Source organism: Eriocheir sinensis, chromosome 25, assembly GCF_024679095.1.
Source record: "Eriocheir sinensis breed Jianghai 21 chromosome 25, ASM2467909v1, whole genome shotgun sequence".
In the NCBI taxonomy this organism is placed as follows: Eukaryota; Metazoa; Arthropoda; class Malacostraca; order Decapoda; family Varunidae; genus Eriocheir; species Eriocheir sinensis.
In genome coordinates, this window is record NC_066533.1 from 1,019,587 (window position 1) to 1,045,496 (window position 25,910).

Here is a 25,910-nt window from a genome sequence, read left to right on the forward strand (position 1 = left end):
CGTCATAAAAGTTTAAAAAATTGATTAAAAATTAAGTTTTCGGTGAAAGTGTGTCAAATTTGGGAGCGTCATTTGTTGGGATAAGTTTCTTAATGGTAACATATGGCAACCTTTCTAAGGAGCGTAGATGAAGAGAAAAGAAAATGAGATGGAGCATCAACTCTGTAGATTATTTCGAAAAAAATAGTTTTCTTGGTGTAACTTGGGAACTAATAGGCGTATGAGGATTTTGAGGATACAATAAGAATCCTCACTAAATTCTGCTTCGAAACATATATTCGGCTAAAAAAGTTAGCCCGCAAAATTTTGAGCCAGCTAGTGGGCAAGAGTTGGTACTTAGGATTTATTGTCTACAATATTCTATATGGAGACTTAAAACGAATTTGTATTGTTTATTTTCCTCTATTTTTATTTGCGCATGTTCTAGTACAAGTCTTTATGAAGCCATTGATACCAAATTTATTGGGGTACGATATATTTGTGAGGGTAAAATATGTCCTGGAATGTGGAGTATCGTGGCGGCAAAAAAAGGCCGGTCGTGCCTGAGAAATGCATGGTGAGTGGAACAGAAACTTATTGGAACCTTACGGTGTGTGAGAGGGTTAAATGTAAAGTGCTGGGATTTAATAATGATCTGAATACATGTGAAAGTTTTAAAAATAGCCTGATAGTGGGGAGGGCTACAAATGTCAGGCAAAAAATCTTCAGCTGACACTCGTAGTTCAAGTCCGTTTATTATATTTTATATTTAAATTTGGGGGCGAGTCTTATAACTCCATGCGTCTTATAAGTTGTCAAATACGGTGTGGGGTTCTTGAAAGGTCTGGACTTCTTGAGACCTCGTAAAATTCTCCGTAATAAAAAATATAAAATAAAATATCTGAAAATTGAGTTCTCAGACTCATACCCCCCTTCTAGTCACTTATTTTGACCACACACTACCATAGGTTAAGCAAAGACCAGATGAACCTGCTCTTAAGTTTATTTACAGCAACAAAGAAAACTCGCTGGAAATTAAGGAATAATTAATTAATTCCAGGCACACAGCAACCTAGCTTTCTATCTTAAAACATCCTGTGCAAATAGTGTACTTAACTGTAGGTGGGCGAAGCACAAGCCACCTGATCTACCATGATGTCCGTTTCATGTCTGGTCCACCTTCAGTCCTCTTCTCGTACCTTCCAGCAACAGCCCGCCTCTCGTACCTTACCTCGAGGGCTTCCCTCTCTTGCAGTACACAGTCACACTGACTTGTGGATACTACAAGGCTGGAAAGACCACCACGATGAAAACACGTGGCGCGGGAGGTTGGTGAGGGAGGTCCTGTCGCGTTGGAGTCTGAGAGCATGATGCGGGTGCGGCCCGCCGACCAGAATCCTCAGCGCCCCGGCCGCGGTCAAGATGCCAGCTCTCACCACACTGACATCTCTCTTTCTGCATAACATTTACGCTAAACGCCCTTCGGCTATGGTTTATTATTTATTAGTAACCTAACACCATGCACTATGTAATAGTGGGTCATGCATCCCACTCATAATTATTCAGCTTTGGCAGCAATAACGAATATGATTTGAAATAGCGCACTGCTCCTGTCTTCTAGTTTTCCCACCTGTCCTGGGACTTAGTTCCCGCTCTCTCAATCAAAATGGCGGGGGCGTCCGCGGTATTTTCCACGGGCGATTCCTTGAATAATGAAATCATGACATATGGTATTCACTGCACCCTATATAATAGAGTTGAGGGGAGGCGCCGCCAAAAATGGGTATTTTTCACATCGTGACCTAAGGTTCCACTGTATATGGACAATTTTTTATTTTGTGGTACGCCATTCCTCCTTTCTGCTGGGAAGGGGTTGAATGTATCATACAATTCTAATTATTTACTAATGAATGCTTCTTTATAAAAATCAGGTAATAAATTTATGAAATGGATAATAAAAATGATCATTAGTACATAAATACAAGCCATGTGTTACACTTAAGCCCCAAATATAATCGGTAATAAATGGAGCCTAATGAACACAACTCACTTGGGTGAGAGACAACTATTATCTATCCCTTGACATTGGTGGGAAGAGAAAGCCGTACGCCTGCGCTTTCGCCAGTGCAGTTATCCTGCCTACTGCAAACGAAGATCTATACCAAGAGTGATGTTCTTGGCTTAAACAGTGCTTTCATTTGTAATATTACTTATACTCTGTGTAGTGGGGAAAGAATAATCCATTTCACATTAATTCTTAATGGAAAACAATTTCACTTTTTAAGCATATTGGTTTCCATACAGCTTTTAGGAACGTGTTAAGTTTGAGAATTGAGATTCCACTACTACATATGAGTCCCTGCGAGTGAAAACGTACAAAGCGCCATTTTTAAAAAACGGGAAATTGCGTTTAAAGTTTTGCAATGTTTAAATTATCACAACTTTGTTGTTTTTTAAGATACAGTACCCTCTCGAGTTTCGCGCTTGCTTCGTTCCGAAGGTATGGTGCTAAACTCGAGGATCGCGAAACTTGAGGTATTGAAATCCATTTAAAAGCGCATATTGGTTCCGACCTGTGGAAAATAATTACTTTTTCCGACCCTACTCCCTTGTTATCACAATTTTTTCGACTTTACTCCCTTGTTACCTCAAAATACATACCTTGTTAATAGGCAGAAAATGGGAAGTTAGAACATTTCGTTTTTAAGCCGCAGTTGAAGGCGGCTGCCTCACAATTGGCTGGCAGTTCTGAATACATGCTTGTGATCCACGTGGTGTCGTCTGCTAAAGTAAGGGCGGTCGCTCACGGTCACCCGTGGGACAGTTGGACAAACCTATATTTTTCTGGTAGTTTTCTGTGTGTTATGAAATAATCTGCTAACTCTTTCTGTTGAAAATCATGAAATCACTAATATCATGATTGACTTTTCAATGCCTATTGAACATACACCGCTGCCGCCGCCGCAAAATAGCTCACAGAGAGGTTCAACTTGTTTACTGTTTCCATATTTCCCTCACCACTCACAAAGATCACAAGCGGACAGACTAGAACAAAACCAGGCAAATTAATACTTTTAATGCTGTGTATTCCCACAGCGCACATGCGTGGTGGACAACAGAATGACTAATTTCATCAGGGAGATATTTCTCGCAACACCGGCCAGTGTAGTGGACCTTCTTCTTCTTTTGACCTGTAATGCTTTGTATTGCTTCTTAGGTCCTCCTTCTCCACACTTTTATGCTTCACAACATGCACTTAGGGCCGCTTTCACAGTCATTTTGTTAGTTTTGATCGTTACCAATGGCAGCAGTGCCGCTATAATATTTCTATGTGAAACTGGCCAATCGGGTAGTGGCAGCTGCGGGGTTAGCCTAGCCCCGCACTTACTAAATACTCTCAACATCTCTCGCTTCGTCTGCCGTTGCCGCCACCCCATCGGCCAGTTTCACGTGAAATACTAAGCAGCGATTGCCGCCATTGGTAACAATCAAAACAAACAAAAGACTGTGAAAGCGGTCCTTAGTTATTTAACAGTGAGCACTTATACACTTCACCCTGAACTTAGGTGTTTTTCTGTCCTTTTCTTTCCCTGAGTTTGCTTTTCTATGCCCTTTTGCTATTTTTCACTATTACTTTTCACCGTCGTTGCCATGCATTACAGGTCAAAAGAAGAAGAAGAAGAAAAGGAAAACAACACCGGGAGATCTACAATTTTCATAGACTTGATAAAAAGATTTTTAGACTGTGTTTTCACAGCACGGGGTGTTCTCTTATCTTGTTAATCAAATAGTTAAAAAAGTAGCTCTGCCAGTCCATTTTACGAGTCTCTTGGTGGGCCATCTTCCACTGCTCCTCACTCCTCAGCCACTGCCGTCATCTGTTTGTTTACATACAGCCGTGAGGTACCCACGCTCGTACTCACAACCGTTTTCCCCAGTTGGGTATACGGGCAACCGCGGTTGCCCATAACCCCAATGGTTGGACACCGCCTTTTAAGGCAACACACATGATGCTGACGGTAGGTAGACGTGACCTGTACATGTCAAAGCAGCGCGAAACTTGTGGCAGTAATGCGCGAAAGTCGTGATGTTAAGAATTTTGGACTAAGTGCTAAACTCGAGGATTGCGAAACTCGGATAGCGCGAAACTCGAGAGGGTACTGTAGACACTTCAGTCAAAGACCGAAAGGAAGGTTAAGGTATGTAGAATATTACCATGTACTCAGTTATGTAAAAAAATATATATATTGGCCCGAAAAAGTAGGTTTTTCAAAAACATCCATGATGTGCAATATTTGACTACAACTTTTATTGAGTAGTAATCGCTTATAACTTGGGTAATGTGTATGCTAAAAACATCAAATTTGCACAATAAAGTGTTTTTGTTGGAAAGCATGCTGATGTAAAAAGATTACTAGTATTTTAAACCAAAATATTAAGATTCATATTGTGAAGTTGGAGTCAATGTTGTGGTACTGGTGTTGGTAACAAAAATCCGTAAGCCGTTATCCTTATTCCAGACCATAGTTGTCAACGATAGTGTGCCTGGGAATAATCTTTAATAATGCAGAACACGGGAGTAACCACGTGAGCGGGAAGAAGCAGCTGAAGAACCGCGTCGCTTTGTTATTGTTAGTATTGCCAATGAGAAAGCTGGTAGTGCTATGTAGCAGGAAAATCATTACTGTTTAGGTTTATTCATTAATCAGGAATTACATTAACTTTTAAACATATCATATACAGTTAATGATATTCATAATAATCTGGAACATGAGGGAAGTTAAAAAAACGTAAAGATTACTAATAAGCAATAAACGCTAAGAGTTTGCACTAGGTGCTAGACGGAAAAGCTTGAACGTTTGCAGTGATGCTATTGGCGCACTGTACATTTTCGCTCGCGACTGCTTTCTTATCTCACTCAACTGCATAGGTGATTATTGTAGGGTTACTTTGAAGGACTCCCAGCCCTATTTCCAGTGCAGTTTTGTACAAACCGACATTCCTCACTCATAAAGGAAGGGTCAAAATAGTGTTATACCACGAAATCGCACTTTTGGCTGGGTGGCGCCTTGTACGTTTTCGCTCGCAGGGCCTCATTATATCTTATAGCTAGTGTTATGGGGGTTTTCAAGATTATACTATTATTGCAGAAATAATTACTATATAGTCTGAGTTTTCTCTTTATCACTTATGTGCATATACAGATGATTATTTAAGAAGTGGGATTGTGAATGCAGTAAGATTGAAATACACTAAAATTGGATAATGGATTAATGGAATTTCCTCGATTCAGAAAAAAAACTTTTTTATTATTGCCAGTAGAAACTTCTGTTCCAGTAGTGTGCCTTAAGTTTTATTGATATCTGTTTATTATTTTTTTTACAAAGATTAAAAAAAAACTTTTTTAAATTTTAATTTCTATTTTATAAATATTTGCAGAACATTTTACTTGGCATTTTATGAAAGTATGGTGTATATGAAAACTTTTAATCATATTTTTTTTCACTGTAATTGGTATAGTTTTGAAAGTATGAATAAATAAGTAAAAATATCACATTTTTTTAAGAAACTTTATTTTCAGTAGCATCTATTTTAAACATGATCAACAAAAATTTGCATTTTATAAAATTAAAATCTTCCTTTATGTCCCACTAAATGAAAAATGTTAAAAGAATAAGAAATAACATAAGTGGTGATGAGAAATTTCCAATCAAATAATAGTATGTCACTGAAATTCACATTTTGAGAAAATGGTGTTTAAAGGTTTTACATGGGAATTTTACATAGTAATAATAATCCTACAGTCGTTTTGCACATACGGTGAGTACAGCTCGGAAATATGCAGCCGGCATCACACATGTGAACAGAACATTGTAACGTAACTCCGTCGTGTAACAAAAACACCAGTGTAGACTGGACCTTGTAACAACACTGTGTAACACCCGCGCGAACATACATGATGTTACGCGTCGGGGTTCGCTCCTGTTCCGCCAGTTGTCGTTTTTTGTGTCTAATCAAAGGATTTTACAGGGTGAGGTTACGCAGTGTGTGAAGGTACGTGTGTTAGACTTGTATCAACCTGCACTGAGTCTGCTCAACTCGCTGATAGCTCAGTAGTCAGTAAATTTACTGATCCATTGCATGTGAACTTTTTGTATGAACTGTGCCTTACCACTATACCTGACAGGAGAGACCTACAGACAGCATGAAAAAAAAGAAAAAGAAAAAAGTAAATTGGGGCCCCAGATATATGCCGATGTTTTGAATGCCGGATAAACAAGGTTCTTCTGTATTTTAGTATTAGGGACTTGCAGAAGGGGACCAAGTGCCATTCCAATTGAACACAATATATATCGATAAAACATAACAGCTCATAACGTGTAATGGCATCTCCGTGTCCATACTGGTCCATATTTTGGCAGTAATATTGACGTCACTGTTCAAGTAATAAAAAAATTGGAAGATATCTCCGGGTAGAGGAAGGAATGGTATGAGAAAATTTCCAATGTTCAGCATATGGGAAAATGTTTTTATTTTGCATATGTTTTTTTCTTTTGTTAAAAACTAGGTGAAAAATAAAAACTAACCTTTTTTTCCAGACAATAATGCTAAAAAATAAACAAAAAATGAAACTTTGGAACTTTAGCATTTAATACAGTACGTAAAAGGTCGCAGTCAGAATCTCATAGTGCGAAAAGTAATTTCAATATTTTTCAGTAAATGTTCATTTCAAAAGATTTTTTTTTTTTTGCACATGAATTTTTGCGCAAAAACTGTTGGATCAAAATGGATGAAACTTTCGGGTCTTCTTACTTGAACATATTGAATTCATGTGTAAATTCACCAGCCAGCTCTTTTTCTTTCAGGCATCCACTGTCCTTAACGTAACCAAACCAAGATGTTTTTTCCTTGCTCAGTCAGAGGTGGCACAAGACCAGTTTACGAGAGGATGACATAGATAAATGCATTTTGGGACATGCCAGACAAGATCATAACAGATTTCCTCTCTCCCCTTCCTGGGTACAGTCGGTGAGGTGGCATACGTGGAGATGTTCAATGATGAGAACAACCGACCAAGGGGCTGTGCAGTCATCGAATTTGAGAATGCGGATTTGGTGGCCAAGGCAGTCAAGGTCATGCACAGGTTTGAGCTGAAGGGACGCAAGCTGGTCGTCAAGGAGGTGAGTGGTCTGGGGCAGGAAGAAGGGGAAAAGTGGAGGGAATAAAGTTAGTGAGGGTAGACTGGGAGTGTTGGTGGAATGTCTTGGTAAGATAGAGCAAGGAAGAGGGTGAATGGGAGAGTGAGCTGAGTTGTTGGGGTAGATGGGGCGTGTATGATATGATTACTGTATGGTATAATTAGTGTGGTAAGCTGAGGCATAGCCAAGGGTGTATACAAGGAATGTGATAACTTTAGTCAAAAGCTCAAAATATTTTATCCATAAGGGATGCCAGGCACTATGTTTTCTAGTATATAAGATGCTGCTATTTTCTGAGGATTAGCCTTGAAAATTTACCTTGTATCATAGATGGTGAACTTGTAGCTACAAATGGAGTAACATTTAACAAAGTCTATATGGAAAAATATAATAGAGGTGCTAGGAATTCCAATAAATCTATGTTGGAAAATATAATAGTGAAGTAAAATTATTTCTCAGCTTCTGAACTGCTTTAGTAATTGTTTCACATTCCATATTCTAATGGAGTATAGTGTATGAATGGCAAAATCCATCAATTGTCATTACTTGAAGTGCCTTCATTATATTTAATGTAGAATAGTTGACCTTTTTAGCTTTTGAATCTTGCAAAGTGCATCAAATTTATTTTTTGTAAAATTTTATTTTGTTTCAGATAGTTTCCTTTATTATTTTTACCATGTAGAAATATCAGCACATGTCTGTCATGATGTTCATTTGTTTATCGTTTGATCAGTTTTCATTATAATTTTACCTTCCTGATTGCTTAATTATCATTTTACCACTCATTCACTTTTACTTTTTTTCTGCTTACCATTCACATATTACAGCCATATGTGTTTCATCAGATGTAGAGGCAGATAATCACTGGACGTAATATTTAGATTAGTAGTAGTATAATGAAGGCTCACAATCACAGCCAGTCAGTCATTGTCACCAATGGTATGAGCACACACTGTTGCAATGCTCAGGGGTGGAGGATGGTGGGGTTGCCATGCTGCTAATCAAGTGCCATTAGTTACTAGTCTGCACCCTGCACATGTTTAATGTCTCCCCATCTCTTCCCACTCCAGAAAGCAGATGATCTCCCGCTGGCCTACTTGTCACAGGCCCGCATGGGGAATAGAATGGTAAGAGAGAGGCAGTATTGGAGTCTTGTGGATATTTAACAAAATCAGTGCCAAGTGAATAGGCTCAGGATGCTTTTGGTGTTTAGATCAATAGTTCTTGTTAGTTAGTTAGAGAAACAAATTACCGTATTTGCCGGTTTTGAAGACACAATGGAGTTGGAGATGCACCTCATTTTCCAGTGCTATATTTTGAAAAAATATATGACCTTGACCAGTTTTACTAAGATGTTTTGTTGGTTGTTTCATGACTTGTACATGTCTACCATATACTACTGGACCAGCACCATATTGTAATACGCTCAACCCTTGATTTCCTGGATATTGGATTTCCTGGATCAAATTTGATGTCTGGCAATCGCTGAAAATATACCTGGTCAAGTCTGGGGGAAAAATCAGGGGTCTGTATATGTTTACCGGTTGTGAGGCTGGGAGGTCTCTCTCTCTCTCTCTCTCTCTCTCTCTCTCTCTCTCTCTCTCTCTCTCTCCTCTCTCTCTCTCTCTCTCTCTCTCTCTCTCTCTCTCTCTCTCTCTCTCTCTCTCTCTCTCTCTCTCTCTCTCTCTCTCTCTCTCTCTCTCTCTCTCTCTCTCTCTCTCTCTCTCTCTCTCTCTCTCTCTCTCTCTCTCTCTCTCTCTCTCTCTCTCTCTCTCTCTCTCTCTCTCTCTCTCTCTCTCTCTCTCTCTCTCTCTCTCTCTCTCTCTCTCTCTCTCTCTCTCTCTCTCTCTCTCTCTCTCTCTCTCTCTCTCTCTCTCTCTCTCTCTCTCTCTCTCTCTCTCTCTCTCTCTCTCTCTCTCTCTCTCTCTCTCTCTCTCTCTCTCTCTCTCTCTCTCTCTCTCTCTCTCTCTCTCTCTCTCTCTCTCTCTCTCTCTCCCCGTCACTTCCTTCAACTTAATATTAACCCTCTCGTGCACAGTAAGTTTCCAGTAAGTTTCTCTTCCACTCACCATGCATCTCTTAGACCCGACCAGCCTTTTTTTGCTGCCGCGAAACTCTATATTCCAGTACGTATTTTACCATCACAGATATATCGTACCCCAATAAATTTGATATCAATGGCTTCATAAAGACTTGTAAATATATATAAGCAATAGAAACTCGTTTCAAGTCTCCCTATAGAGTATTGTAGACAATAAATCCTAAGTACCAACTCTTCCCCACTTGCTATCTCAAATTTTTGTGGGCCAACTTTTTTAGCCGAATATATGTTTCGAAGCGGAATTTAGTGAGGATTCTTATGGTACAGGTAACTCTCGATTTACGCGAGTGTTGCGTTCTTGAAGAGGTCGCGTAATTCAAAAACAATGTAAATCAAACAAGAGGTAGGTTTCTGTCGAAAAATAAATACCGTAATTTTCGGCGTATAGCGCGCATTTTTTCACATAAAAAATGCCTGAAAGTTTAGCCCTGTGCGTTATACGCTGAATGTACAAATTTTTTATGATTTTTTTCTTCTTCGGGATGTTTTTAAGGGTCTGTTTTTCGTCTTATCCAATAACAACGGCAAACTTACCTTTATTATTGTTTATAATCCTTCATAGTCCGTAGCTGTCCTATAATATGTTACCATAGAATACAGGGCGATCTAATAACTACTATACAAAGACTAAATCGGTGGAAGATCGTCCATGCCTTGCTGTTATCCCGTTTTTCCGTCGGGCGCCATTTGTATGATCTTGATCTTGATGTCACAGATGGCTTAAGATTGTATGACTAAGGAGCAGTACAAGCTACATAAAAAATCATATTGGGAAAAAATGTCCATGTGTTCATTATTAATTATTAATATTAGTGAGAATAATGGGGTGAATATGATATCAGAAACTGTACATCATGAGTCTTGTACGCGGAGTTATTTCACGCAATCCCAGCCCGGCCGCCATTTGCACTGTTTACAAACCACACAACCACACCCACACAACAAACAGTTGCATGCCGCGTGTCACCAGAACCGAGATATCCACTCGGGCACTCATTCTCAGCCTCTCTCGTGTGAGGAAGAAATGAGGGACACCATGAGGGGCTGGCTAGTATTGGTACCGGTACCGAGCAGTCTGGTACCAATACCGTACTGTATTGCTGGTACCGTTAGTACCGCTACTGGTACCGGTACCTGCCCACCCCTATTGTTGAGTAGCGTGGCAGCGTAGGTACTGTATTGTTGTTCAAGTGGCGCGCAGGAAGAACTGAGCTCAGCTGTGTGGCCGTGTGAGTCCAGTTGCGTGAGACATCTGGTGGCCACTCCATAAAATATCGCGTAGAAGTGAAAAAAAACGCCTAAATCAAACATTTATTTGGATTTTGGACCCCGCGTTATTTAAAAAACGCGTAAACCAAACTCGCGTAAATCGAGAGTTACCTGTATCCTAAAAATCTTCATACGCCTATTAGTTCCTGAGTTACACCAAGAAAACTGTATTTTTTCTTCTCCCGTCAGAGTAGGCTAACAACTAAAAATCACTCCACGCTCCTCATTTACGCTCCTTAGAAAGGTTGCCATATGTTACCATTAAGAAACTTATCCCAATAAATGACACTCCAAATTTGATGCACTGCCACCGAAAACTTAATTTTTAATAAATTTTTTAACTTTTATGACGCGTATCGCGTTATCGTGCGCCAGGACCTTTTACCTTTGATGATGCAAAACACGTCATCGTGCGCGAGAGGATTAACTAGAGTAGAAAAGCAACGTTTTGGAGCCATCTGATTAATGTAAAATCACTTTGGTTTAAGGACAGACCACCTAGTCTGGACCATGGGGTCTGTGTGGTCTGATTTTCTATGTAATTCTATGTAATTATCTCTCTCTCTCTCTCTCTCTCTCTCTCTCTCTCTCTCTCTCTCTCTCTCTCTCTCTCTCTCTCTCTCTCTCTCTCTCTAAACAATTTAGTGTTAAAAATGAACAAACAACTGAACACTGATCCAAAAATGAACAAACACCAGCTGAACTGAAGGGTGTTGAAACAAATCACACTGGAGTTGGCAATTCCAAGACCAAGACCAAGACCCACACCTAAACAATAACAATAGCTGCCTGAAGTTTCCTCCTCATCAAATGATCCTGCCAGGGCGAGTAGGGTCTGCTTGACTCTTATAATAGCCTTGAAACTACAACACCATCTTATCTCATTTTTACACTTCCCATAAGCCTGTTACACCTACAGGTAATGCAACGTTCAGTGTCCAAGACACATGTTAAGTTTTTGTTTTATTTTCAGAAAAAAAGTGCATCCTCAATGCTGGCAAATACAGTAATGTAAAGCTTAGTTTGTGTGTTTATTGTTTTGGTTATTTTTGCATGCTTATGAAGGACAGGTTTTCCCTACAAAAGTTACTGAATTGGGGTGCAGTTTATTAGAATGTCCAGAAATTAATATGAAGAGTAATAGAATTGAATATTATTAAGAGTGGCTCTACTACCACCACCTCCACCTTTGCTTCTATCATTGTCACTTCTTCTGCCACCCTCACCACTTCTTGAACCACCATCACCACCACATATACCATTACTACTGCCTCTTTGTTTATATACTCATCACTGCCTATACCTCCATCATCATCACATCACCTCTCGTGAGTCTAGTTCACCATAACTCAACTGTCAAATGTTAAATGCTAATCTACTTATTATACTCATTTAATCTTTCAATATGCAGTATTGCAGTAGGGCATTTTGATGTCTATTACCACCAGAATTTTAATTTCCTCTTAACTTCAAGAGGCAGAGGGTGACTTTTTAGCACCAGTCCGGAAAGAGAATTTGACATTGACTACCATAGTAATGCAAGGTACCCTTTAACCCTTAGAGTACAGGTGGCAATATATTTCTCTGGATGCTGTGCACGGGGAAAATTTAGACATTTAAAAGAGGTGGAAATGGTGTCTTTCTTCTTTGCAATAATTGTATATTCATCTAGTATATGGTGGTGTGATAAAACCTCTCCTAATAATAATAAAAAAAGTTTTGACGGCCGAAAATATTGCACATTTTCTCGTGGCCGTGACGTGTCATGTGGAAGCACCTCACTCTCTCAAATTCTCTTTCTCGCTCTCTCTCTCTCTACCTACTTGCCCCTCCCTCCTCTGTCAATGTCACTACCATAGCAGTCATCAGAGTCACTGTCACTTTGATTCGCCTGCACTCTACTTCCGCCCGGAGCAGAGGAACTGCTTGACGTGTCACGAGACATGACAGATGTATTCCGAACAAAAGTGGAAAGTGATCTGTGGCCTTCGGTAGGCTGCAGGCTGGAGACAGATGAGAGTGTGCACGGATGCCAGATGCCTCCATCATTCTTCTGAGTCAAGAACTGGCGGTATATTTGAAACGTAGGGAGCGTAGAGTGTAATGATTATATATATGATCCCTGTACGGGTGGGGCGTGTGGTAGCGCACTTATATATACGATCGCCATAATCTAAGGGTTAAGACATGTTCATATAACATGATTTGTATAGTTGGGCATAATAAAGCTATTTTTATCATGTTATAAGATAAGAACCCTCATTACGTAATTTATTATTTTGGAAGTATGAACAGTATAACAAAGGACCTGGTATATTATTGTCAACTCTGGCTTGAAAGTAAGGACTCATTGGTTCTCAATCTTTTTTCAGTGATGGCACCCTGAACTTATATAAACCCTTTTGTGGCACCCCTTTTTCACCCCCCACCACCCCTTTCTCACCTGAATTAACTTCTTATACACTATTGTACCTGTTTGAATTACTTTAATTAATGAATTAAAATTATTATCCATATTCAAACCAAAATTAACATACAGTACTCCTCTTCCATTTCCTCTTGAGCCTTTCCATACTGTGACGCATACGTCTGTGTCACGGATGGAAAGGGTTAAGAGTTATAAATGCAGACTAACATAAGAGAAGAAAAAAAAGCACGATTCTAAATTCATGACAATCTTGTGGTACCCCTAGGCAGTGTCTGTGGCATCCCAGGGTGCTGCGGCACCCAGTTTGAGAACCTCTCCCTTAGCTAAACGCTTCATACTTACTTGCAAAACAATCATTTATGTAATGCGGGTTACTATCTTATAACATGATAAAAATTACTTAATTAGGCCTCAGTATACACAGATCATGGGATATTGACATATCACTCGATATCTTGCATTGCTATGGTAATCAGTGTCAAATCTCTTTGCAAATTGTCATTGAAAAATAGCTATGTCGCCCCTTTGTCTTTTGAAGTTACGAGATACTAAAAATTCTGGTGGTAATAGACCTCGAAATGCCATAGTGCAAAGAGGCCCATTGACCAACCAAACTCAATTTAGTCTTAAAAGATTTGTAAATAGTAAGCTGGTTAAATATACAGAGTAAACCATAAGAGGTTTCCCATTGCAGGCACTTTTGATCTCTAACCTTTCACTGGTAGAAACACAAAAATATGATAGAAAAGTTATTGGGCTAGACTGGCGAAAATGCAAAAATGCCATGACCTTCAAATATTTTTTTTGCCCGTGTAAAGTTATGTGAAGGTGTCTTCAATTGAAATGAGTGTTTCGTTTCGCGTGTGCTGTCACCAGTGTTGCCATAGAGACGAGAATAGAAACATTTCCTTTCAGCTGGGAAGGTGCCGCTGCTTCCCAAGCCTCACTTTATTCTTCATTTTAAAAGGTCAGAGGGTCAGAAATCCATGGGGACCGACCGAGAATAGTTTTTGAACCAATCCCGCTATCGTCTGCTAGCTACCTTGCTCTCCTTCCTTTATCTGCTGTCCCATCCTTCGCTTACTGTCGTCTTTTTCAGCCCACCTGATAAACTATTTTCCTCCTTGTGGTTCCCATTCAAATGAGGAATGTATTTACACCATAAGAAAGTCTTATGCATCAATCCAGGATGTAAATGTAATGGAAAATAGCCAAGTGTTTGTGAGTGTCAGTACTGACACAGCTTAAGGGGTCGACAGGGACGAAGCCCCCCCTGTTAGGTAGGTTAGGTTTGGTTAGTTTGAATTTATTTGGCACTTAATGTGGGGCGACGGAATTACGCACCTTGGGATGGTGGGGTAATCCACTATGCGGGCTGGTGTTGCAAGAAATACCTCCTCGCACAAGGAAGTCACTCTGCTGTCCACCACGCATGCGCACTGGGGGAATACACAGCAGGAAAAGCATTTATTTGCCTGTTTTTTTTCTAGTTTGTCCACTTCTGATCTTTATGAGCAGTAAGTGAAATATAGAAACAGTAAGCAAGTTGAACCTCTCTCTGCGAGCTATTTTGCAGCTGCGGCGGTGGGTGCACAACAGGCATTGAAAAGTCAATCATTTAATGATTTGTGACAGAAACATTTAGCAGATTATTTCATAACACAGAAAATTACCAAAAAAACAGTGCGAGATGGGTGCACTTCTAAAATTTTTCCCATACCCGTAACAATACAGCCCCCCCCACAGGGCCCCACTGCCAACCTGGCAGCCTCAGTACCTCACAATCTGTCGCCACAGATGCTGTGCGGCTATACAGACAACGTGCAAACAACATAAACAATAAAAAAAAACTATACCTACTTTTATTAGGTTTGTCTATTATTATACATATTTTAAAATTTCCGCGGCTAGTAAAGGACTAAGTCCCCCCCCCCCCAATTAGTCTTATATCAAGGGTCTACTGTACTTGGTTAAGTAATGAGTCGATATTTCAAATGTCCTGCCACGGGCGGAGCAGCCACTTATTTACACAGCACATCCACATCTATATTCCTGCAGCAGTTCCTATATACTTTTCACATTTCATTAATGTAAGACAACTTTGTAGTGTGTTATTAGGAAGTCAATGCATTTTTTCACTTGCTTGACAAAAATAATTTTTTGTATTTTCCACTAAATATTATGTGAAAATATTGCCATATCTGAAAAACTCAGGCAATATATTTATTAGTAAGATAATTAAAATTGAAATAGTCACTCATTTTTTAGCTGATATTTCACACTTCTGGGGTGGCTTCTAAGGATTTCTGGTAGTAAACTCATGACTTAAAAGCTAGCAGGAAAGTTAAAAGGAAACTTACTGTGAAAGCTAAATTTCACTGCTAGAAGTCTTTATTAATGTGGCCCCAAGCCTTTCCATTAGAATTATGATGCAAAGAAAGCATGCCAGCAGTGCTTTGTCCTGTCACTTCTCTGTTCTCACATTGCTTTTCCATACTTTGTCAGCAGGGTGGACCTTCACGGCAAGACTTTGACTCAGATCGGGACCGCCGCATGATGAAATCTGATATGCGGGGCCGTGACTTTGCCAGGGGAGCAGACATTGGGGGCCCTCCCAGCATGGGGTCAGTGAACAAGTTCGGCAACACCTATGGTTTGTCCACGGTGTTCCTGGAGTCCTTGGGCATCACTGGAACCCTAGTCAACAAGGTCTTTGTGGCTAATGTAAGTGTACTGGTGACTGGCTTGGAGTTTGCCTTAACTTTTTTGCCCCTGTGTTACATTATAGGTGCAGCATTGGCTGCAGGATGCCCAGATGTGGAAGATTTGAATGTTGAAATTAAAAGAACTTTGATATTTCTGTAGAGATTTCGTTCATGAATATTATATTGTATATCACTCTGAAGCTTTATTTTCAGTAGAGAAAGCAGCTCGGGCAAAACAAAACAAAAAATAAATGAAAGTGTTTAGCACTGCTTTTAAAATAAATATAAAAGAGGGGTCAAAAGAGAGGTCAATATCAGACGGAGTGCCCTTAATTCTTTCGATGCTAAATAATCGCAGCTGGTGGTGCTAAATGCTCGCTGCTAGCGCCAGTCACACTCAAATTTCCCGCGTATGAGTGTTCCAACACTATTTCACCCCACAGCATTGCCAAATTCAGTGGGATTTCCACTAAACTTGGTGGAAAATCATATCAGCCTAGCGCAGGAAATTTATGGACAAGTAACTGGTGGATGTTGTTGTCCAATATAGTGGCAATCTTGCATAGCTTCACCTATCACGTAACTGATTTTTTGACCAAATAATTGTAAATTTTGCAGTTGGCAATACAGGTAACTCTCGATTTACGCGAGTATTGCGTCCTTGAAGAGGTCGCGTAAATCAAAAACAATGTAAATCAAACAAGAGGTAGGTTTCTGTCAAAAAATAAATATTCACTTCATTCAGTGGAGAGAGAGGGAGAGGGAGAGAGAGAGAAATTATACATATCACCGAAATATCCACTCAGGCACTCAGTTTCAGCCTCACTCATGTGAGGAAGAAATGAGGGACACATTGAGCGACCGGAACTGGTACCTGCCCACCCCTATTGTTGAGTAACGTGGCAGCGTGGGTACTGTATTGTTGTTCAAGTGGCGCGCGGGAAGAATTGAGCTCAGCTGTGTGGCCACGACGCCGTGTGAGTCCAGTTGCGTGAGACGTATGGTGGCCACTCCATTAAATATTGCATATAAGTGGAAAAAACGTGTAAATTAAACATTTATTTGGATTTTGGCCCCACATTATTTAAAAAACGCACAAACCAAACTCGCGTAAATTGAGAGTTACCTGTACTACCCTGCAGGGTTGGAAAAAATCATGATTAAAAAAAAAAAATCAATTTATTTGATTTAATCAGATTTTTTTATTCAAATCATTTTTTTTTATTTAAATTATTATTATTATTTTTTTTTTGCATTAAACATTGTTTGTTTACACTCATTATTTCTTTCAGTCTTATGAGGCTCATTTTCTTGTATTAAGCTTGGCAATGTTAAATGAAACCATAGTTTAATACACATTACCCACGATGAGTTTTCACATAAAAATCATAAGTAGGACTAATAATTTTTTTTATCTTATGATTTTGAATATTTTTCTTGTAAGAGATGGCAATGATTCACTAGTGCCTGATTTGCTAGAGGACCAGTACAGGACAAGTCGACTTGATACTTTTCCTCTACAACTGCTTCACATGTTCTTCCTTCTTTCTTATATATATATATATATATATATATATATATATATATATATATATATATATATATATATATATATATATATATATATATATATATATATATATATATATATATATATATATATATATATATATATATATATATATATATATATATATATATATATATATATATATATATATATATATATATATATATATATATATATATATATATATATATATATATATATATATATATATATATATATATATATATATATATATATATATATATATATATATATATATATATATATATATATATATATATATATATATATATATATATATATATATATATATATATATATATATATATATATATATATATATATATAATGTAGTTACTTTTATTTATTTTGATGTTTTATAACGTTTTAGTATAGAAAAAAATTAATTGCATTATCCAGATCAATTTCGGATAATCCGGTTTTCGGATAATCCGCTTCGGATAATTGGGTTTTACTGTATATATATATATATATATATATATATATATATATATATATATATATATATATATATATATATATATATATATATATATATATATATATATATATATATATATATATGTGTGTGTGTGTGTGTGTGTGTGTGTGTGTCAAAAAGAATTAGATTAGGCTATTAAAAATGACTAAAGAAAATTGAGTAGATGGGACTTATGGCTGGGTGACTCAATTAAAATGTGGGTGTTTTTTATTTTATTTTTTTAGAAAGCTGATGCTTGAATTTTATCAGGACCTTAGTAACAATATTCATAACAGTAATGCCATTAAAAAAATAGCCATCCTCCTTCCGAGTATAAGAACATACCGGAGAGCCATTGTTTTCATCAGCTTCCCGCCATATTGATTATAACAATTAGATTCCAATACTTCTGCAGTGTCTTGTGACAACAAAAGTAGCCTGATTAAATCCACAGTGTAGCCGGACAGAGAAAGATACATATAACATATACGAATAATTTGATATACTTACTTTGGTTTGTGGGGACAAGTTTCCTGGTGGTGAATGGCCCGCCCGGACCCATGGGGCCAGCAGCTCTGGATTTTTCGGGAAGAGTCTCAGAAGACACTAACACGAGAATCACTATCATTAATATCCTCTGCAGAGAGGCACGGAACACTTCCCCGGCATTGTGTTGTCACTATAATCACGTATTTATCCTAAAGTCTCGGCAATATGCTGTAGAATATGCCGCAGTAAATCAAGGTCTCTTTCACGGTCAAGGCAACCCCAGACTGGTCATTCGCAGGTCACGACCCGGCTCGCTGCCAGATTCTCCAGATAGCTCCCAAGTTGCCATACAAGCAGGTCGCTATCCATCGCCCAGCCCTCGTAACGTAGGCTGGCGTCACGACTCCTATGCACAGGCCTTCTCCTTTTAGAAGGCCATGTGCAAAGCCCCTTCGTTAGGTAGGTTACGGTAGGTAAAGTTAGGTCAGGTTAGTTAAAATATATTTGGCATGCTGTGTGGGCTGGCGGATATATGCAGTGCTGGACGAGATGGGGCGGCAGCAGCGGGGGTGGGCCCACTACGCTGGCCACCCAATGACACACATGCCCGACACTTGTCAACAGACCGTTTCTGTTGGAAACATCCCCTGAGACAATCCCATTGATAGTGTCAACCTCTGCAGGGCACTATCTCAGCCCATCCAGCCATAGTGCTGAGGGAGGCAGTGGCTAAATGGTTAGTGTGCCAGCGCCGCGTCCAGGAGAACGTGGGTTCGTGTCATGCTCGCTGCCACAGATGGGATTTTTCAGTCACTGCTGAGTGGCCTAAGACTACCCACATGCTGTCCTGAAGACCACCTATCAACCTGGACTCTACAGTTTGTGTGGATGATTATTGCAGCAGAGTTTGCGCATGGAGATTTGCTGTGCAACTTTATATTTGTCTCCCATACCATTATAAAAATGCAAGAGGCAACGATCGTGTGCCTGGCAGCAACGTACATCTTCTTCCCCACTCACTGGTATGAGGGAAGGAGATTCTCCCTCCCTCCCTCCAGTAGGGGTTGACAGTTTGTATGGCATTGAACAATTTATCCTGAAATTTCCCTTACATCCTTGTGTTTCTGCCCATATTGGCTGGAATACGTGATGGCTGGAAAACATGCATAGGGCAAAATAATTCCAGCAATCACTGAGCTTTACATTGTTGGGCATGGGAATAAAGAAATTTGCAAGCTAAAAGGATTGAGGTTTAGAATGGTACGAAATTTGATCGACTGATTTAAGACTGTCAGAGAGGGATGGTCATGCTCCCTAAGAAACAACCAGGGAAACCAAAAATATAATTTTTTTATAGAAGCAGAAACATGTCTAAGATAATAGCCTGACGTTAATCCTCGCTTTAGAAATAGAAAACTGAAAGAACAAACCCATATACTCTTGTTAGTTATGTGTTGTTCCGTACAGTTGCAAGAAACTATGCAACGTGACCTTCAATAATGAGGGTGCACTGTACTTAAAATGAGGCCAATAATATATTTAATACAGGTAACTCGATTTACGCGAGTTCGGTTTAAGCGTTTTTAAATAACGCGGGGTCCAAAATCCAAAGAAATGTTTAATTTACACATTTTTTTCACTTATACGCGATATTTTATGGAATGGCCACCAGATGTCTCACGCAACTGGACTCACATGGCGCCGCGGCCACACAGCTGAGTTCAGTTCTTCCCGCGCGCCACTTGAACAACAATACAGTACCCACGCTGCCACGCTACTCAACAATAGGGGTGGACAGGTACCGGTACCTGTACCGGTACTAACGGTACCAGCTATACGGTGTGGTACCGGTACCAGTACTAGCCAGTCGCTCATGGTGTCCCTCATTTCTCCTTCACACGAGTGAGGCTGAGACTGAGTGGATATCTCGGCGATATGGATATTCTCTCTCTCTCTCTCTCTCTCTCTCTCTCTCTCTCTCTCTCTCTCTCTCTCTCTCTCTCTCTCTCTCTCTCTCTCTCTCTCTCTCTCGCCACCACTTGAACAACAATACAGTACCCACGCTGCCACGCTACTCAACAATAGGGGTGGGCAGGTACCAGTACCAGTACCGATACTAACGGTACTGGTACCAGACTGTATGGTACTGGTACCAGACTGCTCGGTACCCATACCAATACTAGCCAGTTGCTCATGGTGTCCCTCATTTCTTCCTCACACGAATGAGGCTGAGACTGAGTGCCAGAGTGGGTATCTCGGCGATATGAACATTCTCTCTCTCTCCACTGAATGAAGTGAATATTTATTTTTCGATACAAACCTACCTCTTGTTTGATTTACATTGTTTTTGATTTATGCGACCTCTTCAAGGACACAATACTCGCGTAAATCGAGAGTTACCTGTACTTTGTTATGTAATGAATTGACATTTCAAATATTTTCCCGTGAGTAGAGCAGCTGTTTGTATACACTGTGTTCCTACTCCACCTACCCTCCCCCTTACCCTGCACCTGTCCTCACAAGCTGCTCTTACACCAGTTGGGCTGAGGTAAATAAGGAGAGGGGAATGGTGGGTGGGCTGGGCCAGCCCACCCATGCCTCCCCCTAAGTTGTCAGTGGAACTCAGTCAGTAAGTTCTATTCACAATACAGTTGCTGGTCACTACTACACCAGTTTATAGGCCTATAGTCTGTTATGCAAATATACTGCAAGATCTAGCAGATGCCATTTCACTATCATATGACCAAAGAAGGGTAGAGTGACTAGCCAATTATGTCCACTGTTTATAAGTCTCTGCTGCATTCAGTTCACCTGTTGGCTAGCACAACTCCCTGCAGGTGGGGGTCGAGCCAAACTGGACAGTCGATCAGCAGCTCTTATAGGTGACCATAGCTGGGTACGATAACAGAAATCCTTATTCCCGATAACCGATAACTGATAATGGGAAACCTTATTGGTGATAACCGATATTCGTTAACTGGAGACACAAATATAGGCGATAACCAATACCCGATATAAATCCACAATTCCGATACTAGCTAACGATAAGTCCGATAGGTGATATATTGATATTTCAAATAAAAAAAAAACATAGATGAATTGAAATTTTCATTATATGTATTTTAGAAAACTTACAAAACCTGAAAACCACACGTTGACACGTATCAATGGACGGTAATAGTATAGAAACTCCTGAACCGGTGTTGTGTTATTTGGTGTCCTCACCGTCAAAAGCTGGTGCTTTTTTTTTTACAAACACTGGTCTCTCGTGAACTACGCATACTCAGACCAGCAAGCGTAGACCTGTACAGTCTCACAAAGCTTTTTAACCGTAATTAAGAGTTGCTGGAAGGCTGAATCAGACACACAGTACCACTACTACCATCCCCGCTGTTTCTAGAACGACACTGTGTACGAGTTTTTAATTTTTTTTTTTTTTTTTACATTGCGGCCTATTGCGCCGGTAGGCTTCTTCCCAGTGGATCCTGATGGTCGGTCCAAGGCTTCTTTCCGGTGGGTCCTGATGGTCGGCCCAGCCCGTTCTGGCGCAGGCGAGTGTTTATAGTGGCGCCATCTTACATTGGCTCATGCTGCCCTCCCAGAGCTCATCTTTGATCCTAGAATCTAGAGTCCGGGTTGATGGGTGGTCTTCTGGACAGCATGTGGGTAGTTTTAAGCCACTCGGCGGCGGCTGAAAAATCCCAGCTTGGTGGCACCGGGCGGGGATTGAACTCGCGTCCTCCTGAACACGGAGCCGTTACTCTGACGACTCAGCCACCACCTCCCCAAACACACAAACATGTGCAGAGTGTCGCTCTAGAAACAGCGAGGATGGTGGTACTGTTTGTCTGATTCAGTCTTCCAACAACTCTTAATGTGTTAAAAAGCTTTGTGAGACTGTACAGGGTTTCGCTTACTGGTCTGAACATGCACAGTTCACGAAAGACCAGTGTTTGTAAACAAAAGCGCCAGCTTTTGACGATGGGACACCAAATAACACAACACCGGGTGCCCTCAATACCATGGCATGCTTACAAACGAATATGGAATATCAAATCTGAGGCAGTGAATAATCATTTTGGGGGCAAAGCTAAATGATTTTTTTCTTTGATATATTGACTTTTGAGTCTAACATAAAACCTAACTTAGTGTTTCAATGTTGATGATTTAAGTATGAAATCTCTTCACCGAAGATATTTCTCACTCTGAAGTTTTTTCATACAACACCGGGCGCCCGGGCCACGCATGCGCAGTAGGGAGGAGACTTTTTTTGTTTTTTTTTTTGTTTTTTTAGGCGGAAAAAAGAAGCGATTATCGCTAGTTTGGTTACAAAAGTAACGAAGATACTGATATATATTTAAATAAGTAGCGAATAGCCGATAACCTGATTTTGTTATCAGCGATAAAGTATCGCGATAACGCCCAGCTATGTAGGTGACCATATACCAGAAAAAGCAATCATAGTTGAATGACACAGTCTTAGAAAGTAAGAAGATGCAGCAGCATTGACAGTGGCCACTCATATGTCTACTATCTGCCTATTGTTTACAAATTTCCCTCCCCCCCTTCCCTCTGGGACTTGGCGTGATGTTTGGCTAATGACGCCATCTTGGCAAAACTTAGTAGCTTCATTGCATAACATTGCATAGCTAATGGGTAAAGCGAATGCAGAGCTAGTTAGGTGAGTGCATGAAAGCAGAGGTGGGGTAGGTAGGGAGGGAAGTTAGGAGGTGCAGCAATGCTGCTCTATCCACAGTGGGACATTTGAATATTATTTTATTTTTAATATAAATTTAGACTTTTAACTAATTCAACTACAGACCTGCCTGTCAGAACCAAATCCCATCACAATTTGAGGACTACTTATCACCCCCCTCTCCTTAAGTATACTTTCCTACGAGCATATCTGACTCACTCTCCTTGCAGCTGGACTACAAGGTCGATGACAAAATGCTGAGGGATGTGTTCAAGATAGCAGGCAAGGTGGTGACTGTAGAGATTAGCAAAGACCAGGATGGCAAGAGTCGTGGCTTTGGAGTTGTAGGTGAGTTGAGAGAATTCACCACATCATTTATTTTCTTGAAAATTATTGATTTTATGTTTTGATGTTTTCCTGCTCACTGATTGAGGTAAGACACTTTCCAATTTTATTCACTGGGAAGTATATAGTGCACAGCTTGAAATTGTGTTCTGTTTTCCTGTTTAGTTGGCCCTCTACCACTGGCTGCACTGTGCCAACCACAGCTGGCAGTAGTAAAATTCATGTTGATGAAACCCCATTATAACATGAATTACCTAGCTGGTGTTAAAGAGTGCTGAAGTCACTGTTTTTCTCAGTGTTCCTTGAAAATGTAGTTTTTATATAATTAAATAGAGCCTTAACTTTCTTACGATTCCCAATTTCCATTTTGGCTAGGGCGCAGAATCTTGAACGTAGCTTCCTATACACTCATGTCTTTTTCAGGCACTGTATCTTGGTCTTAACTCTTGTGGCACTATAACTTGCTTCTGTATGATGCAGCTCCAAGGAAACCTTCCACCCACAAGTCAGCTGAGGTGCTTGTACATTCATGTGATGAATGATATGCACCATGTGCCTCACACCCCTTGTATCCCTCTTACAAGAGCCTGGCCCATCACAACAGTAAACAGTCATTTAGTAACCTGCAACTGAGAACAAATTGGAAGCACCATCTTGACCATGTGCTAAGAGTTTGTCCGACCAATTTTCCTCTCATTATCATTCTCTAATATTGGCAGCATTATTTCTTCTACCAAAATGGTTTGAGTATCTAGGGCCAGACCTTTGTAACCTTGCAGATTGTAATGAATCTCCACTACTTTCATTAAGCAAGGGTATGCAAGTCATTGCCAGAGTTGGCTACTTTTGGCAGGAGTCAGTCTGAGTCTGAGTCAGTAAAAATATTTCTGATTATTTCTCATCTTCAGTAAGACAATCCAATCCAGCATCCAATTCTTCAGAAATCCCAATGGTTTGTAATTTTCAGCCAAGGGTCAGTTTTAGCTATTTTGGGGTAACATCTAGAATTATCAAGGGAATAATTGAAAAATGCTGAAAAATAGATGAAGGCAGTACACCGAGATATCAAACTCCACAGCCACACTAACACTTGTTAGATCCACTCAGTTCACTGCGTGTTTACCCAGCTGGCTGTCCAGTACACTTTTGTCTTTTGCATTTGCTCCACTCCACTCTTTAGAGAGTTTTGCTAAACCTCAAGTTGACATATGGTCAACAGGACAGTATGTAGTTTTGAGTCACTTGGCAATGAGTGAAAATGGTTTGCTAGGTGGGACTTGAATCTGGGTACTCCAGGACACCGGGCCTGCACGCTAACCACTCATCTACCGCCTCCCTATTAACACTTCAAAAAACATTTGCTACTTAAATAGATAATTAAGCTTAGGGTGATTGTTTACTGTTACTTGGGTAGTCTGCTAACCCCCTTGGCACGAGTGTCAGAATTAGAGATCCTACAGGTATTAAGGTTGCACAGGCAGTCTGGTGTCTTCTACTGAGGTAGAATGTACGAATATATTAACCTGTCTGCTTCTATTAACTTGAAGTTACAAGTGGCTGAGAAACTGCTAAATATGGGATAAGTTTGAGTGTAAGAAAACAGCATGGGTGTGCATTAGCAATCAACTCTCTTAACCATTCACCTTCTTTTGTTTTTTTAACTCCAAAATCATTGTTCTGGGTATTTTTGGTTACAAAATAGAAAATTCAGCCAATTCACAGGAGCCAAAAATAAACAAGCTGTTTTGAATCTAGACTGCATTTATATAAGTGAATTTACCAGTGAAATACAATGCCTATGCACTGTGGAAAACAAATATTTTTGTGTGTCCAGGTGCCTTTATTATTGTTCATTGTGGTGCCTATAGGACTTCTATCCATTGTCCTTGACTTTTAGATAGCTGGCTGGAGCAGGAGTCACACACCCTATGTCACATAAGGCCTGAGGTGCACCGACCCAGGAGTGACCTCGGCCATATATAGTGGACTGCCACATGTCACCATGGCCTCCAACTAATCAAATTTGGGGTTGCATGCATTGGACACTAAGGGCCTCACTGACCCTGTGACACTAAGCATATTTGGACATAAATGACAAAGTGCATGTGTTAAAATGGTACATTTGTTTGTCTGTATAAAGCAAAACAAGACAAATTTACATGGTAGATTTTTTTTTGGGGGGGGGGGGGGTAAGATAGCGGTAAAATCCATTGAAGTGTTTTGCGTATATTTTGCTAGCATGAAGATATATGTTTGCCGGTTATATTATACAAGCAGAAAACTTAATGATGCATTTCATGGCAGAGTTTGAGCACCCAGTGGAGGCTGTTCAGGCAATCTCCATGTTCCACAACCAGACGTATTATGACCGGAAGATGAGTGTTCGCATGGACCGTGTCACAGAGAAGCATGAATCTGCTACCACCAAGCTGCCACCAGGTCTCAAGAGTGTTGGCATGGGCCTTGGTGTCAATGGCTCAGCCCTCACAGATGTGGCCAGTAAGTGAAGGTGTCATTTTCCCTTTAACCCTACTCACTTTTTCCTCTTGAAACTATAGTTACTGTACCTCCCTCCTGAAACCCTTATCCTCTCCTGTTTTCCTCTTTTGTCTACCTCTCATTAGATGTTATTTTCATCTGCCTGTCCA

General features: G+C 40.0%; 1 protein-coding gene across 7 annotated transcripts in view; it reads left to right on the plus strand.

Moving 5' to 3' along the window:
* LOC127003205 (myelin expression factor 2-like) overlaps positions 1–25,910 on the plus strand; it is a 76,532-nt gene that overhangs the window by 21,540 nt on the left and 29,082 nt on the right. For 5 of the 7 annotated variants that reach the window (XR_007757001.1, XR_007757000.1, XR_007756999.1 and 2 more), the window contains exons 4-8: positions 7,006–7,160; positions 8,249–8,305; positions 15,482–15,700; positions 23,148–23,265; positions 25,567–25,761. Coding sequence is in view for 4 of the 7 variants with exons in the window: in XM_050869577.1 (XP_050725534.1) it covers positions 7,006–7,160; positions 8,249–8,305; positions 15,482–15,700; positions 23,148–23,265; positions 25,567–25,761 (744 nt within the window). In the remaining 3 variants the exon portion in view is untranslated. The remainder of the gene's footprint in view (positions 1–7,005; positions 7,161–8,248; positions 8,306–15,481; positions 15,701–23,147; positions 23,266–25,566; positions 25,762–25,910) is intronic. The other 2 variants (XM_050869578.1, XM_050869580.1) reach the window with 1 other exon arrangement.